This window comes from Crassostrea angulata, chromosome 3 (genome assembly GCF_025612915.1).
Source record: "Crassostrea angulata isolate pt1a10 chromosome 3, ASM2561291v2, whole genome shotgun sequence".
NCBI classification, from domain to species: Eukaryota; Metazoa; Mollusca; class Bivalvia; order Ostreida; family Ostreidae; genus Magallana; species Magallana angulata.
The window spans coordinates 20,800,355-20,814,718 of NC_069113.1; the positions used below are offsets into that span (position 1 = coordinate 20,800,355).

At 32.0% G+C, this 14,364-nt stretch overlaps 1 protein-coding gene across 2 annotated transcripts; it reads left to right on the forward strand.

Moving 5' to 3' along the window:
* Positions 1 to 328: 328 nt before the first annotated feature.
* Positions 329 to 12,723, forward strand: LOC128178529 (calpain-9-like). Of its 2 annotated transcripts, none has more exons than XM_052845743.1 (11): positions 329 to 970; positions 5,977 to 6,105; positions 6,553 to 6,690; positions 8,195 to 8,388; positions 9,058 to 9,226; positions 9,954 to 10,117; positions 10,378 to 10,550; positions 10,680 to 10,793; positions 10,986 to 11,107; positions 11,204 to 11,421; positions 11,591 to 12,723. In XM_052845743.1, the coding sequence occupies exons 1-11, from the start codon at positions 785 to 787 to the stop codon at positions 11,622 to 11,624; spliced, it is 1,641 nt and encodes a 546-aa protein (XP_052701703.1). In that variant the 5' UTR covers positions 329 to 784; the 3' UTR covers positions 11,625 to 12,723. The 2 variants fall into 2 exon arrangements, with proteins under 2 accessions (XP_052701703.1, XP_052701705.1); XM_052845745.1 differs by having other exon boundaries at positions 332 to 970; positions 6,553 to 6,684.
* The last annotated feature ends 1,641 nt before the right edge of the window (positions 12,724 to 14,364 follow it).

Here is a 14,364-nt window from a genome sequence, read left to right on the forward strand (position 1 = left end):
CCAATTAAAACAGTTCAAAATGTACGGTTATATGTTTTTCGCATGTTCAATATTGTGTTTAAAAAAACAAATCACCGTTAAAATAAAAGAAACAGTTGTTTATTGAATTCTTTTATATCATATTCCTTTATATCAAAAAAAAACAGCAAGTTTCAATGGCGTCACCGTGGTATTTTAATAAGGATTTACAAGTTAAATGAAAAAAAAAGTCTATCGAAAATTGGGTTTTGTTTGCCACATCGATCTTCAAACAATTAAAGCGTCGAGCATTAAAGCCGTATCGATTCCATCACAAGTCGCCTGCCGCCGCGCTTTAGTTTTTGTGCCTAGGAAGTTCGCGCCATTTCGGGAGGCAGCGGGAATTGATTTTACACGGAATATAATAGCAAAGGTGTTGATAAACCGAACTATTGTTTTTGAATTTTTCGCTGGAGGTGGTGTTAACCGGCGACTTCATACAGCTTATTAGATTTTTTTCAGGAGGCTCATAACATTTTCTGTGTTACGCCAGAAGACCCAGAATCATTTATGAAAAACGTGATATGAATTTTATTGATTAGATTCATAGGACGACAATGAAAAAAATGTAAGGAATCTTCTACCTTTATTTATTCAAGCAGCTTTTCACTCGAAGCTTTTTGGAGTCTTAGCTATACTCGTACTGTGCAGGATGTAGACAACTTTTGAAGAGAAAAAAAATATTGTTTACATATTGAAGATTTATTCTTCTAGAAATGTGAAGAAGATATAATAGATCAAAGCAAGTGCAATTGAGAATTTCTCAATGGGATGTTCGGTGTCCTTGCCAGTTCGTAAAACCCGTAAGGACTTGGTCCCCGTGAAGACCATAAATAACAATGAACATGTGACCAGGACCTCGTCAGGACAGAGGTCCATGAGATGCAGGGAGAAGAGCACCCCCCGGAACTGGGTGAACATCGTTAAATCCACGCAGGGTGGGGGATCCAGTGTAAGTATATACTAATTGCTATTGTAATATCATATACTTGTATATTGTGACGTGTCCAGGGCCATGTTATGTGGATTATAAAGTTACGTACTTCTAAATCAAGATCGAACACATTTTTGCCATTATTTAAAATGTTTTAAAAACAAATGATAAATTGTCATGTCTTTACTGATTTGTTGATTTTGATGTAACATTGATACCATACAGCTCCCTGAATGTTGACACGTACTTTAAAAATACTTAATGAAACAACCATTTTTCAATGTAAATTGTCATCTCTTAGTTAAATGGATATTCCTCAAATGACACTCCCTTGAGCTAGTTGATTTTACAGCTCTCATGTCATTAAATAATTAACGTATTAATATATATCACGAGGTTGAATATATGAATATGAAATTGGTCAGCTAAAACGATACTGACAAATGTTTAGTGAAAAATATTGACTTATAAATTACTACTAGTCACGAAAAAATACATTCATCTTACCTTTGTTGAAACTCATTGAGTTAAAGTTACGACAGCCGAAAAAGAAGTAAATTCAAAGTAATTGTGTGCGTAAGCTCATTATATTACGGATAATTTTAATGATTTGTTTCTTTTAGCTTACTAATGTTTTTACTGATGTAATGTTTTTAGTTTACTTGTATGCTTTGTTGCAATGCAGAATGTACTGTTAAATCAGTTGAATTCGTGGGTGCAAAATTCCGTGGATTGTAGATATTTTTACAGGTTCTTGGGTTCGTAGTTTCGTTAAAATATTTTAAGGAATAATGAGTGAGTTCTACATAATGATGGGATTGAAATTGGTGTGTTAAGTGTACCCACAAAATCCCGGAATCCATGAAAATTCAGTCCCAACGAATATAAACCATTCCACATGACTGTACAGTATGACGAGTATCTGGGCAAGATGATACGACACATCAACATGTTCTTAGTTTGAAATAAAAGTTACTAAGAAGATGTGATAGACGGTCTATTCCGATTTAACGCATTTTCATGAATCCATTATAAAGTCATCCTATGCAATGTGCGTCAGTCCTTTACATTATACGCTCATAAACGGTCATACCCTCCTATAATAGTTAAGACGAAGGCTCTAATATACTATATTTAAGATATCAGATATTTACTTCAGATGAAAAGTAGCAGTATAATATATCTTTGAAGTACATTGTATTCTGTTTACGGTGGCAATACATTGGTTTTCAAAGGCTTAAAACATGTATTGATTCAAACAGCATCGGATACTGTCAAAAGTAACAGTGTACATATTTGTTTGAAAAAAATCATCACATTTCATAAAATGTAATATTTAATACGTTTTTAGGAAGCTTTCCTCTTCGCCATGAATGGTCGAGAACATTGATTACCTTAATTTAACGTATCTAAAATTTAACAGGAATCCCCAAAAGGGTTTCAGGTTGATTTATTATTTAAAACTGATTTGAGAACTATTTGTTCAAGTGAGAATGACGCAATCTAAATTGCATAAAGACCCTCAGACTGAAACTGTTCATTTAACTTGCATGGTGAACGCATATATAATGTACTCCCGGGGAGTCTAGCATTTAAATATTCATGTACAAAAACTGTGTAAATTAACATTAGCAGGGGCTACATAAAGAGGCGTCCTGTATCATTTATAAAACATTATCTTCCATTTTTGTATAAATTTAAATCAATAATTTTCCGAGAATAGTATCAAAAAACCACAATATCCACCGTGTAGTCTTAAAATTCTCGTTGGAACAATATGTTAATCAGTATAAAAACACCTGTTATTTATGCGACTCTGTTTTACGTCTATTCAAGTCACGTTGCAAGACAATAATATTGACAAAAGGCATGTTTTTGTTTTTGCATGACTCGATTTGTTAGAATCAATCAATAAAATTTATAACTCAAAATCGTATTTCAATCGTTTAAAAAAACCTTCCCAAATAAAATATGTATTATTTTTAGGTGAGATTCTCTACATTATCTATTATGACTATGTGTGTTCTCGAATTTATTTCTTTTTTTATTCAATTGGTATCGATATATTCAATCACTGTCTGAAGGTTTTATCTGCTAATCTCCAAATGTACATAATAACCCCTCGACCATTGTAATTCAACAAATGATGCAATGGAAGAGTTTGCACATGAAAATTAATAGAGGGTTCGTCAATTTCCACCTGCAATTCACATATAACATCAAAAAAAAAAAAAAAAGAAAAAAAAAAAAGAAAGAAAAAGACGTAATGACATGTATCTGCCAAAAAAATCTTTTATTTCCACCTTAATACAGATTAATACGTCACATTTTCCTCGATTAAAAGGTGGTTCTGAAATAGTAGTCAATATCAATTTAAAATTCATCAATGGATATTCTGATTGAAAAAATATTTACTATCTGTAAAACTTAGTTTCAATTTACTTTAATTGGCAGCAATGCGCTTCCGTACAATTTATCATGTACTATGCAAAGACCTTTTAAATCGACACCCCCTTCAAAAAAAATTAAAATAAAAAAAGATTTCTCTTCATAAACAACCGAAAAAGGTTAAGCATACACTCAAACAAGATGCCAAATATCGTTTGCAAACAGATACATATATACCTGAGATTTAAATGTAATTTTCCTTTTTATCTTAATTACGAAACGGAAATAGGAATTTTATCTAAAATTGCACTAAATACATGTCTTGTAATTTAAATAATTATATAAATAATTAAATTACAGCTTAAACGAATTTTTAGCTAAATCACTCTGTGAAATGTAAATTTGACTTTAAAAATAGGCAAATGAAGCAAATGTGTCGGGCAAATAAAACGCCGAAAATAGATCTTTATCATAGAAAAGTAAAATAAAAGAGCAAACTAAGTAGTTCTTAATTTATACTTATTTGTCTTGTATATTGTTCATATCACAACAATACCTGAACTTTCAATTATACCTATTTTTGAGATGAATAAACAGCCGAATATAGAATTCAATTCAAAATAATTGGCATTGTTCTGAATAGTTATGATTCCCTAGGTTAACCAAAATGAAATGAAACACACTTAAAGGTAATCGATAGTTTCTCCTCAATGCAATTAAAAATACACAAATTCAATACCCAATGTATACCTTATAGGAATGCTTTTAAAAGAATTCGTTCTATCCAAAAAATAAATAAATAAATAAATAAATAAATAAATAAATAAATAAATAAATAAATAAAGGAAACTTTGTGTTAGAAATTTTTTGATTACTTGTTTGTAAGTTTAAAACATGTAGAAAAATCTCGGTTGCAAACCTATTGTCATCTTGCAGTGCTTACAGTATTTAATCGCTAAGTTCATTGACACCACAATAGAATTTCGAATATTTCAGTAGAATCAGAAATGATTCAAAAATGGATATGGTCTCCTGTGGAAAATGAAGCTAACGCCATGATTACTGTTATTAAATTTCTATTTATATACAGATTTTAGTGATTATAACGCGCTTTAATGATTAAATCGATGAAATCACAATTCATAGCTATGGTTACAAGATAAAGTGCGTCTAAAATGTCGTGAATGTCTATTTTACCACCCACGTGATATTCTACCTGGTCATGTTGGCCTGCAGTCATATCTCCACCCCGACAGAACTACTAAGAGTGCGATTTAATGGGAAATCGCGTCCCAGAACGAAAAATAGGAGAACTGAACGCTTTTTTCCTGACGACTTCCAAAGCCATCGTCTGTACAGACGACTGTGTTGTTGGCGGCAGGAAGATCTTTCGTGTGGTTTTTTGTTTCCTTTTATCACATTTTTTGGTTCATCATTGCTTTTCCGTTCATTTATTTTTGCATTCTCCTAATCTTCCAAAAATTGTCACATAAAGGTATGTTTTCCTCCAAAGTAGAAAAAGCTATTTTAATAATCGCGAGAATCAAATATATAGGTGCATTGGATTTGCAGTCTTACTAAAATTAGCATATTTCTCGTATAGTACTTTAATTGATGCTAATTAATACGTAACACGCAATATAGAATGATCACTTGTAACATTCAAAAATGTATTATTTCACGAGCAGTTGAAAAAAGGAGACATTTTAATTACCTAATGCATTTGTTGGTTTCTCAATTTGCTCATGCAAACTATATATCAATAAACAACTTTAATATACAAATACGATCTCGCACTGAACGCTTATCGAAACAAAACAAATAATTCCCTTTCTATTGATTGAGCACTAAAGGGCGATAAAATGTGGTGTCGTGAACTTCTATAATTATTTAATGATAAGCCTGAGTTGGGTTAGCCATTTTTATCAGCTTGCTTCGCTCCACGATTTTTTTTTTTTGGGATCCAGCGTGGTTTTCACCAATGTGCGTGTTAATATCCCTCTGGGGAATAAAAAATGTCCATCATAGTCATTAGAAGAAATCATGAAATATTCACATCACCGCAGCCATGAACTTTTCGCTAACAATAGAGTTATAGCCCGAGCCTAACTACGGTTTACATTTTCTTGAATATCAATGGAATCCTCCCAATGATAGTTCTGTGTTAAGTGTTATGATTCCAAGTACTATAATGTGGTTCAAATAGCAGATTTATGATTGATCAGTCGTACTTGTACGAAATATACACTTTCAAGGGAAATGAAATTTATTGTACATACATGTATGTATATAGTATGCAATATAAGCACATTATTGAATTTAAAGACAAAATCACCAATTTAAGCAAACATTTGAATATTGGTAAAAAAAAAAAGGCCTCATTGGTTCAAGTCTTAAAAAGGAGAGAAATGTTATCGGAACATAATATGTTAAAGACTTTTAGGCAAAAAAAATATATATATACCGTATTCAAATGTTACAAAATAATTATCTTACGTTCGCTCTAATACAAAAGTGAAATGATACAAATTTTGGTTAATTTCTGCTCTCTTGGACTGTGTTTAAAGGAAACAGTTAATAATCCTTTAAAACAATTTCTTGCAGTAATAACCAAGTCTTATGTTAATTGTTTCCAGAGATCAAGGTCTGCAAAATCAAAAGGAGAGACCACAAAGCTGTTTGTTGATCAAGAGTTTCCAGCGAACGATTCCTCCATTTTTAAAAATAAACAACTCACCAAAAACGTTGTGTGGAAAAGACCATCAGTAAGTATCAAAAGTCATCTATAGTTTGATAAGTTTTGATAAATAGTGAAACTTTAACCACTGTTATACATACTTGTTAAATACAGTATATTTTCTGTATCATATTAAAAATCACTTTCTGTTGTTAACGACCGTAAATAAAAGGGCATTCAGGTTTTCAAAACTTAGGTTTGTTATCACCATATAACAATAAATTATGTTCGGACTAAGGTTTTGAAATATGAACAGACAACTGCACATTTAGGTTTCTAGCGTGTCTGATCTATAATAATATTATATTTACTTTAATGAAACCAAACAATTAAATGAAACACTATCACAATTATTTTAGATTTGTTTAAAACGTCATCCTTGCTTAAATTTTGATAAAAGTCGGATATGAATTAATCCTAAATAGCATTAATGTAGAGGATTTTTAAGCCTAACATCGGCTTTTCTGTGTTGTAGGAAATCCGGCCCAATCCGGTCCTAATATCTGATGGCACCAGCCGACATGACATGAAACAAGGGGAACTAAACAATTGCTGGTTCCTCTCTACCCTGTCAGCCATTGCCGAGAAACCCGAACTTATAAGCAAGGTATACGTAAGTAAGATGTTGAATATATTGGAATGCCATTAAAATTATAAAAATTATAATCATGCGTGGATTTAGAATGGAGGGGGGGGGGGGGTATGTCCACTAGGTTTAGTCGGACCCCCCCCCCCCTCCCGTCTTGGAACTGGCATTTATTAATTTTATATATAGCAAAGGCCCCATAGGGATTCATATTTTTATATTTCAGGAGATTTTTCTTTTTACATTTTATGACTGTTTTTTAAGGTCAGTAAAAGTCCCCCCCCCCCTTCTTATGGAAGAAAAAACTCAGATGCTGGCGTATTTGTTGCCGTGTTTTGGTAGAGTATTAAAAGTCCTATAACAATGCAATTCACTGGGCATTGGCAATCTTTATTTTAAACGATCATGCAGCTTGAAATTTGACCAATATGAATTTTACAATTTAGAAATCCGATGCAAGAAAATAGATATGATGCTATAAAATAAATATGGCAGCAAAAACGTCGTATGCGTCATGGAACAAGATATAATATTTTATCAATTTGTTTAAAGGACATTTGATCCATTTTATTAATAAATCGATCAAACAGTTTAACTAGTTCCGGCCATTTCTAGTTTTAATTTTCATCATAAACTTATAGGAATATGTGATGCTGAGCTGAACGTCATCAATTTTATTCCAGCCACTCATTTTCCATTATTTGACTCGATGCTACAAAAAATGGGAGAACATAATAATCTAAAATTAATTCAAATAACGCTGCGCTGTTTGCACAACCTTCAATAAGCTAGAGCAATTGAAAAAAAGAGAAGAAAACTAGACTAAATTACGGCAGATCGAACACTCTCAACTGTCGTTGATATTTATTGAGATCTTGAAATCTCTACCGCTTTACTTTAATTCCCTGGTAATTCTATTCTCCCTAAATTCGCCACAAATTGCACGATAACGATCCGCTTTCGCAATTCAGAAGCAAGGTTTCGATCTCATTTCCAATACCGTTCTATGCAATTCGATGTTAATTTAAAGATCCAAAGAAAAAGTACCACAAATATTTGCCTTGTTTGCCTAATGGTTTGCTTTGCACCACTGCAAGTCTGAAAGCCGATTTAATTGACGGTTCTTAATTAAGAGAGCGCAGTGTAATTCAATAAGGAAAAACAAATTGTCTGCATGCGAGCAGAAAATGAACATTAATATTTTGAAGTTCTGAGATGTTTGCTGTTTACTATATAGGATATTGACATTCAATATTAAATTATGAAAAAAAATTATCATGATATGTATGATATTTAGTAACTTGCTATTTCCTGTCGTCGATTTCTTCTTCCATTTTTGTATTTTTATCTCTCAATAATGTGGAGTAAACGCTGTCTCCATAAAATGGCGAGGAAAACAATATAATGACGCGTCAAAAACATTTTGAAAAGAAAATTATTCCTTTGAGAATTTATCTTCCAGGAAGGGAGAGTTCTGCTCGCATAGCTATCAGTTCAAATGCATCATTAACCCTTTTAATTATCTGAACAGATCATACCAAGTGACAACACATTCGGAACGCCTTATTATGACGGGAAATTCCACTGTCGCTTCTGGCAGTTCGGGAAATGGGTGGATGTCCATATCGATGATCTCCTTCCAACTGTAAATGATGAAATATTATTTGCTCACTCGTCCGATCCGGATGAATTCTGGGTATCTCTAGTGGAAAAAGCGTACGCCAAGTAGGTGAACAGTAATTGCTGAATTTCATTGGTACAAAACTAATGCGTTTTGAATTGAATTGTCATTGAATAGGTGATTCGATTATACATATACATTTATACACATACGCATGTTATATAATATTAATTAGAAACTAGATATTAAGTTTGTTTAATAAAAGATATATATATATATATATATATATATATATATATATATATATATATATATATATATATATATATATATATATATATATATATATATATAATCAAAAAAGAAAAAGAAAATGAACAGTTCCAAAGTTTCTATTCTGTTCATTTTCTTTTTCTTTTTTGATTATTTATACTGTGTGATATCACCTTTCACTCATTTTGGATTATATATATATATATATATATATATATATATATATATATATATATATATATATATATATATATATATATATATATATATATGATAAAAATCAATTCAAAATTTGTCAAAATTCTAGTATGATACTGAACACTAATTAAAACACATAAAAAGCAAAAAAAATAAATAAAAATATTAATATAATAAAAAAAAATAAAAAAAATAAAAAATATACAATATTTAATGAAGCCAAAGATTACGCCAATGTTGATCTCTACATGTAATAAAGTTTAGTGACACGGTATTGATATTATATTCATCCTTTTACACAGGCTAAACAAATCTTATGAGGCACTGGAATACGGCTTCGAGGCAGATGCCTTTACTGACCTGACTGGTGGCCTTGCCGAGTGGTACAACCCTGCTGAACTAAAGGAACACGATTTCTACCTCATTAGGGCGGCTTATCAGTGTGGCGCCGTCATCGGCTGCTTAAGTGTGGTAAGCGTTGTGTCTTTATGCAAAGAGTCGGTAAAGCTAAAAATAAATAAAAAAATAAAATCGTATTTTTCCTAGTTGAACTGAAGTACATGTGTTTACAAAAAATCGCTTCTTTTGGTAATTGCGATACAGATATACAATGAAAGCGTTAGGCCATTGCAAGTTTTTTTCTTTGTTTAGCGTCCACCCAAAACTCAAAAATCTCTTTCTATCAGGAAAAAAAACCCCCACAAACCTTGGAAAAAACACACAACTTTAAAGGTTCAACAAAATACAATTTATTATTTATATATTTTGAGGTATTTTCTTCATTTTGTAACAAAAATAATAAATAATAATATAATAAAAAAATCCATATCTTTGGCACAAAACTTCATATTTTTACATCTGAAAACCAATCCGTCCGCGGACGCTAAACATAGAAAAAACTTGGCCTTATATTTCGTCTGGAACCAATATTTATTGCGGATACACCTACAAATACGTGCAATAGTCCTTGCATTCACTTCTGTGATATTGATTTAATGTTAATACTAATTCTTAATTCACAATGCAGGAAAATTGGCTCCTTGGATATAGATTATTTTATGGAAATCAGTAAAAAAACCCAACAAAGCTGAATTTGCGTAGACATACATCGTATTTTTATACATTATACGAAAAGGAATATGAAATTCAAATATTCTACAGTAAACTTAAGTTCACAAATATTATCTTGTGTCCCTAGGATAAAGAGGACAGAGATGAAAGAGAAAAGCGAGGAATGGTGTCTAACCACTCATACGTAATAACTGCCGTGGAGGAAATTCCGTATAAATCCGGAACAACCAAACTTATCCGCGTACGAAACCCTTGGGGGGATACCGAATGGAACGGCGCGTGGTGCGATGGGTAAGTTTGTGTTGGATAATGCCATCTTGTATCAACAATAGAAATACTTTCCATCTCACTTTCTGTTCTTATCAAAATCATCTGCTTTTATAACAACTATCCACTTGTTCAGATTACAAGTTTTTTCTATAAAACATTAAATTTTTAGAAATATTTCTTGAGAAACCACTACTAATTTAATACGTTTCCAAATCAGAAAAGTAAGAAAAATATTGTATTACTAAGTAAATATCAACAATATCTGTACTCCAACATTTAAGGAGTGAAGAATGGGATCACGTTAATAATGAGGTCAAAGATCAACTTGAAATTCTATCGCGAGACGATGGAGAGTTCTGGATGAACTATGACGACTTTCGGCGAGAGTATTGCAACATGATTGTGTGCAACTTGTCTCCAGACTTCGACCACGATGGAATTAGCGACAGAGCAGGTATCATATTTAGTTGCTCTTTTGAAGTTCGATGAACTGCATTTTTTAAAATAGCAAAAAAACCAAAAAACCTGTAAATTTCCTATATTTGAATCCACGGATTTTACTTACTGTTTGATGATATTACAGAATATCAAATGAGTTTTAAAGGATCGTGGAAAACGAGCTTAAACGCAGGTGGATGGCTAGAATGTGAATCCTTTTACCAAAATCCCCAGTACCTCATTACATTGCATACTGATGGTAAGGTTTTACTCTTTATTTGGTTTTTTTTCCCCATAAAGTATATCAAATATCAAAGAAAAACATTTTGCTTGCACATTTGTATTTAATTCAATGTAAAATGAGATTTCGTTAAATTGTCTGATTATTTAATAATGTAATATGTTTATTTAAGTTTATGGAGGGTTTAATTAAACAATTTTTTAACTTCAGTGGTGGTCCAGAGACGATTTAATGGTCGCCTTCCACTTATAATCTCCCTTTTGCAAGTGTATCGAAGACACGAGAAGTTAGAAGGCGTTGGTCTCTTCGCTATTGGATTCGAAATATTTCAGGTGATTACTATGTTAGAAAAAGTTACCTGTATTCAAAACTTGATAATATATTTTGAAATTCCTGCATAACTTGTGTTTATTTCATTTGTATCTTAGCTTTACACAAAGCCTACTGGGGCTCTTGGGAAGAGTTTTTTCGACAATAACGACCCACTGATGCCTGAAAACGAAGAGACCTACGCCGAATACAGGGAAACCTCTGGGCGTTTCTTCCTCGACCCAGGCCAATATATTCTTGTGCCAACTACGCAACTGCCAAACTTCCAACGGGAATATTTAATGAGAGTCTTCTCCGTCTGCAAAATGGAATGCATGTAGGTTTCAGCCGACATTAAACTAGCAATTTGTTTTCTTTTTTGAATCAAAACTGTATGTAAACGTACACACTTTTAAATCAATATAAATTTAACGCAGAATAACATTTGAATAAGCTTTTACTTATCAATAAGCTATACTTATGAAAGGTTCTTTTTCTTTTTTTAGCCCAATTGCGAACAGTTTACCTTGGTCGCACTGACACATTACACGGTTGTCAAGCATTTCCTTGACGACGAGCAGAAATATTTCCTTCGTGACGTCACCTTCCAAAAAAACCCCCTGACAATTATGCAACAATTTCCTCAAGTGTCAAAACTGCATAGACATTATCAGAAACATTTTTTGCAATCATTTTCAGTACATGCACAGAATTGTTTTTTTTTTTTTACACCCATATGCATGTTATAAAGATATACATTTAAACTCAAAGTCATAAAAATCAAAAATTCATTGTATAACATTTTAAAATTTCCGTTTTCATATCATGATATTTGAATTCTTAAATGTCATATTTATTTTATCATTCATAGCTAGAATCACCTGCCGAATAAAAATTTATTTTACTCAGTCAATAATATAGCCTATAATATTGGCTTCACTTGTGTATTATGCTCACCAAGTGGCATTTTATCAATTTTTTTTACTTCCACGTAAAACTATGCACAGAACCCCCAGAATATACCATCATTTGTCGCATTGCTTTCTGTCAAAGATTCTGTCAGACAGTTGCAAAAATATTGTGAACGGTTTAAATTGGTAAAACATATACAAATAATAATACGTAAACAAATATAATCTATATCTGCATTTTGATTACTTTTGATATATAAGGTAAATGCTTCAATGCCTATAGAGCAAATATACAGTATTATAGGGCTTTTTTATAATTCGTTTTTTACGCTCATTAGTTGTAAGAATAACGAATAAGGCTACACATGTAGTACTGAAATGTGACATGATAGCCTTTCTGCAATACATCAATAAATTCGCTATTGTACATATTTTGTTCGAATTTTACTAGTACTCTCCTACAATTAACTTGTTTCGTACTAACCAGTAGCTGAGTCGCTGGTTAATTTTATGTATATTTTACAGTTTAAATGTTGATAGCTATAATACACCGATCCATAAAAGTTCATGACCTCATATTTTGACAAGATGTTTGAGATTCTAAAAAGACAATTATAAAGTCAAATTCGGATCTGAAGGAAAATGCCTTCATGAATTGCCACCAATTAATAATCTTAGGTTGTTCACATTTTCTACGTTCAAATCAATAAATTAATGAAACAAACAATTTTTTTTTACTTTTTTATAGCTCAACTGAGCTGAACGCTCAAGTGAGCTATTCTGATCACATTTTGTCCGTCGTCCGTCTGTCCAACCGTTCGTCATTCTGTCCGTCTGTAAACTTTTCACATTTTGAACTTCTTCTCTAAAATCGCTTCGCCAATTTCTACCAAACTTAGCACAAAGCATCCCTATAAAAAGGTGATCATAAATTGCAAAAATGAAAGATCAATCTTTATTTAAAATGGAGAAAAGAGGTAATTTAACTACCTGAAGATGCTTCCACAGTTTCAGCTTTTCTGGCTACCTGGTTTTTGAAAAGAAGATTTTAATGATTTTTCTCTATACATTTTAATCTAAAAATTTGATCCCCCATCGGGGCCCCACCGTACCCCCGGGGATCATGGCATTTATTACTGCAATGTGTTTTAGGCTACTTGTAAGTATTTTCTCGTCTATTCAGTCTAAACGGAGATTTATTTTGCTGATGGAAATACTAAGTGTGTGTACATGTAGCAGAGACATAAATTATTGTTAGCTCACCTGAGGTGAAATATACAGAGAAATATATATTCTTCTCATAAATCAATCGGCCAGAAAAGCTGTAACTTGTGTGGAAGCATCCTCAAGTAGTGTAGATTCAAGCTAGTATTCCATGAAGGTAAATATGTCAAAAATTAAGTATATGCAAAAAAAGTGAAAATTTGGATATTCATTTTTGGTTAATCTACCGAGGGGCCACATGGCACAATATCCTTTGAACGCCCATATAAAGCCAGTGTTGCTCAGGTGAGCGATGTGGCCCATTGGGCCTCTTGTTTTAATATGTAATTTAAAAAAAGATATTTCAACCATGCCAAGGCCAATCTATTTGACAAGGCTGAATATTCAAACAACTTACCATTAAATTTACCTACATTTTCAAGGTATAATTTGTTTAGTTAAGAAAAAATCCATATATTTAACCTTTATAATTTGGGTATTTCCTATATATTTATATTATATTTATATATTACTACAAAGAAGATGTTTGAGATCTAAAGAAGACGATTTTACCGTGAAATACGGATCTGAAGGAAAATACATGAATTGCCACCAATTAATAGCCATTAAGGTTGTTCACATTTTCAACGTTCAAATCAATAGATTGATGAAACAAACGATTTTTTTTTACTTTTTTATATGTAATTAAAGGATATTTCAACCATGCAAAGGCCAATCTATTTGAGACGGCTGGATAGTCAAACAACTTACCTTAGATCTACCTACATTTTTAAGATACAATTTGTAAGTTATGAAAAAAATCCATATAATTTAGCTTTATAATTTTGGTATTTTCTCTACTGAGCTTATCTTCTATAAAAGATCAATACAGTCTTAAAATAACCACGAACATTGAACCTTCTTAAAATTGGATAAAGGTAAATCGAATCCGCTCACTGATATTATTACTTGCCAAGGAAACAAATGTTTAGCGAGTAGGCAAGGGGATTGTAATATTAATTTTGATCATATTGACGTTCAGCATTCATCCACACAGTGCATAATGATTACTTCATACCGTTTTTTCTCATATGCCGTTAGATTTAAATTTCGTTTTCTATATGGGATGGCTTTTTGTTTGAAAGTTATGCATTACGTTGGATTGA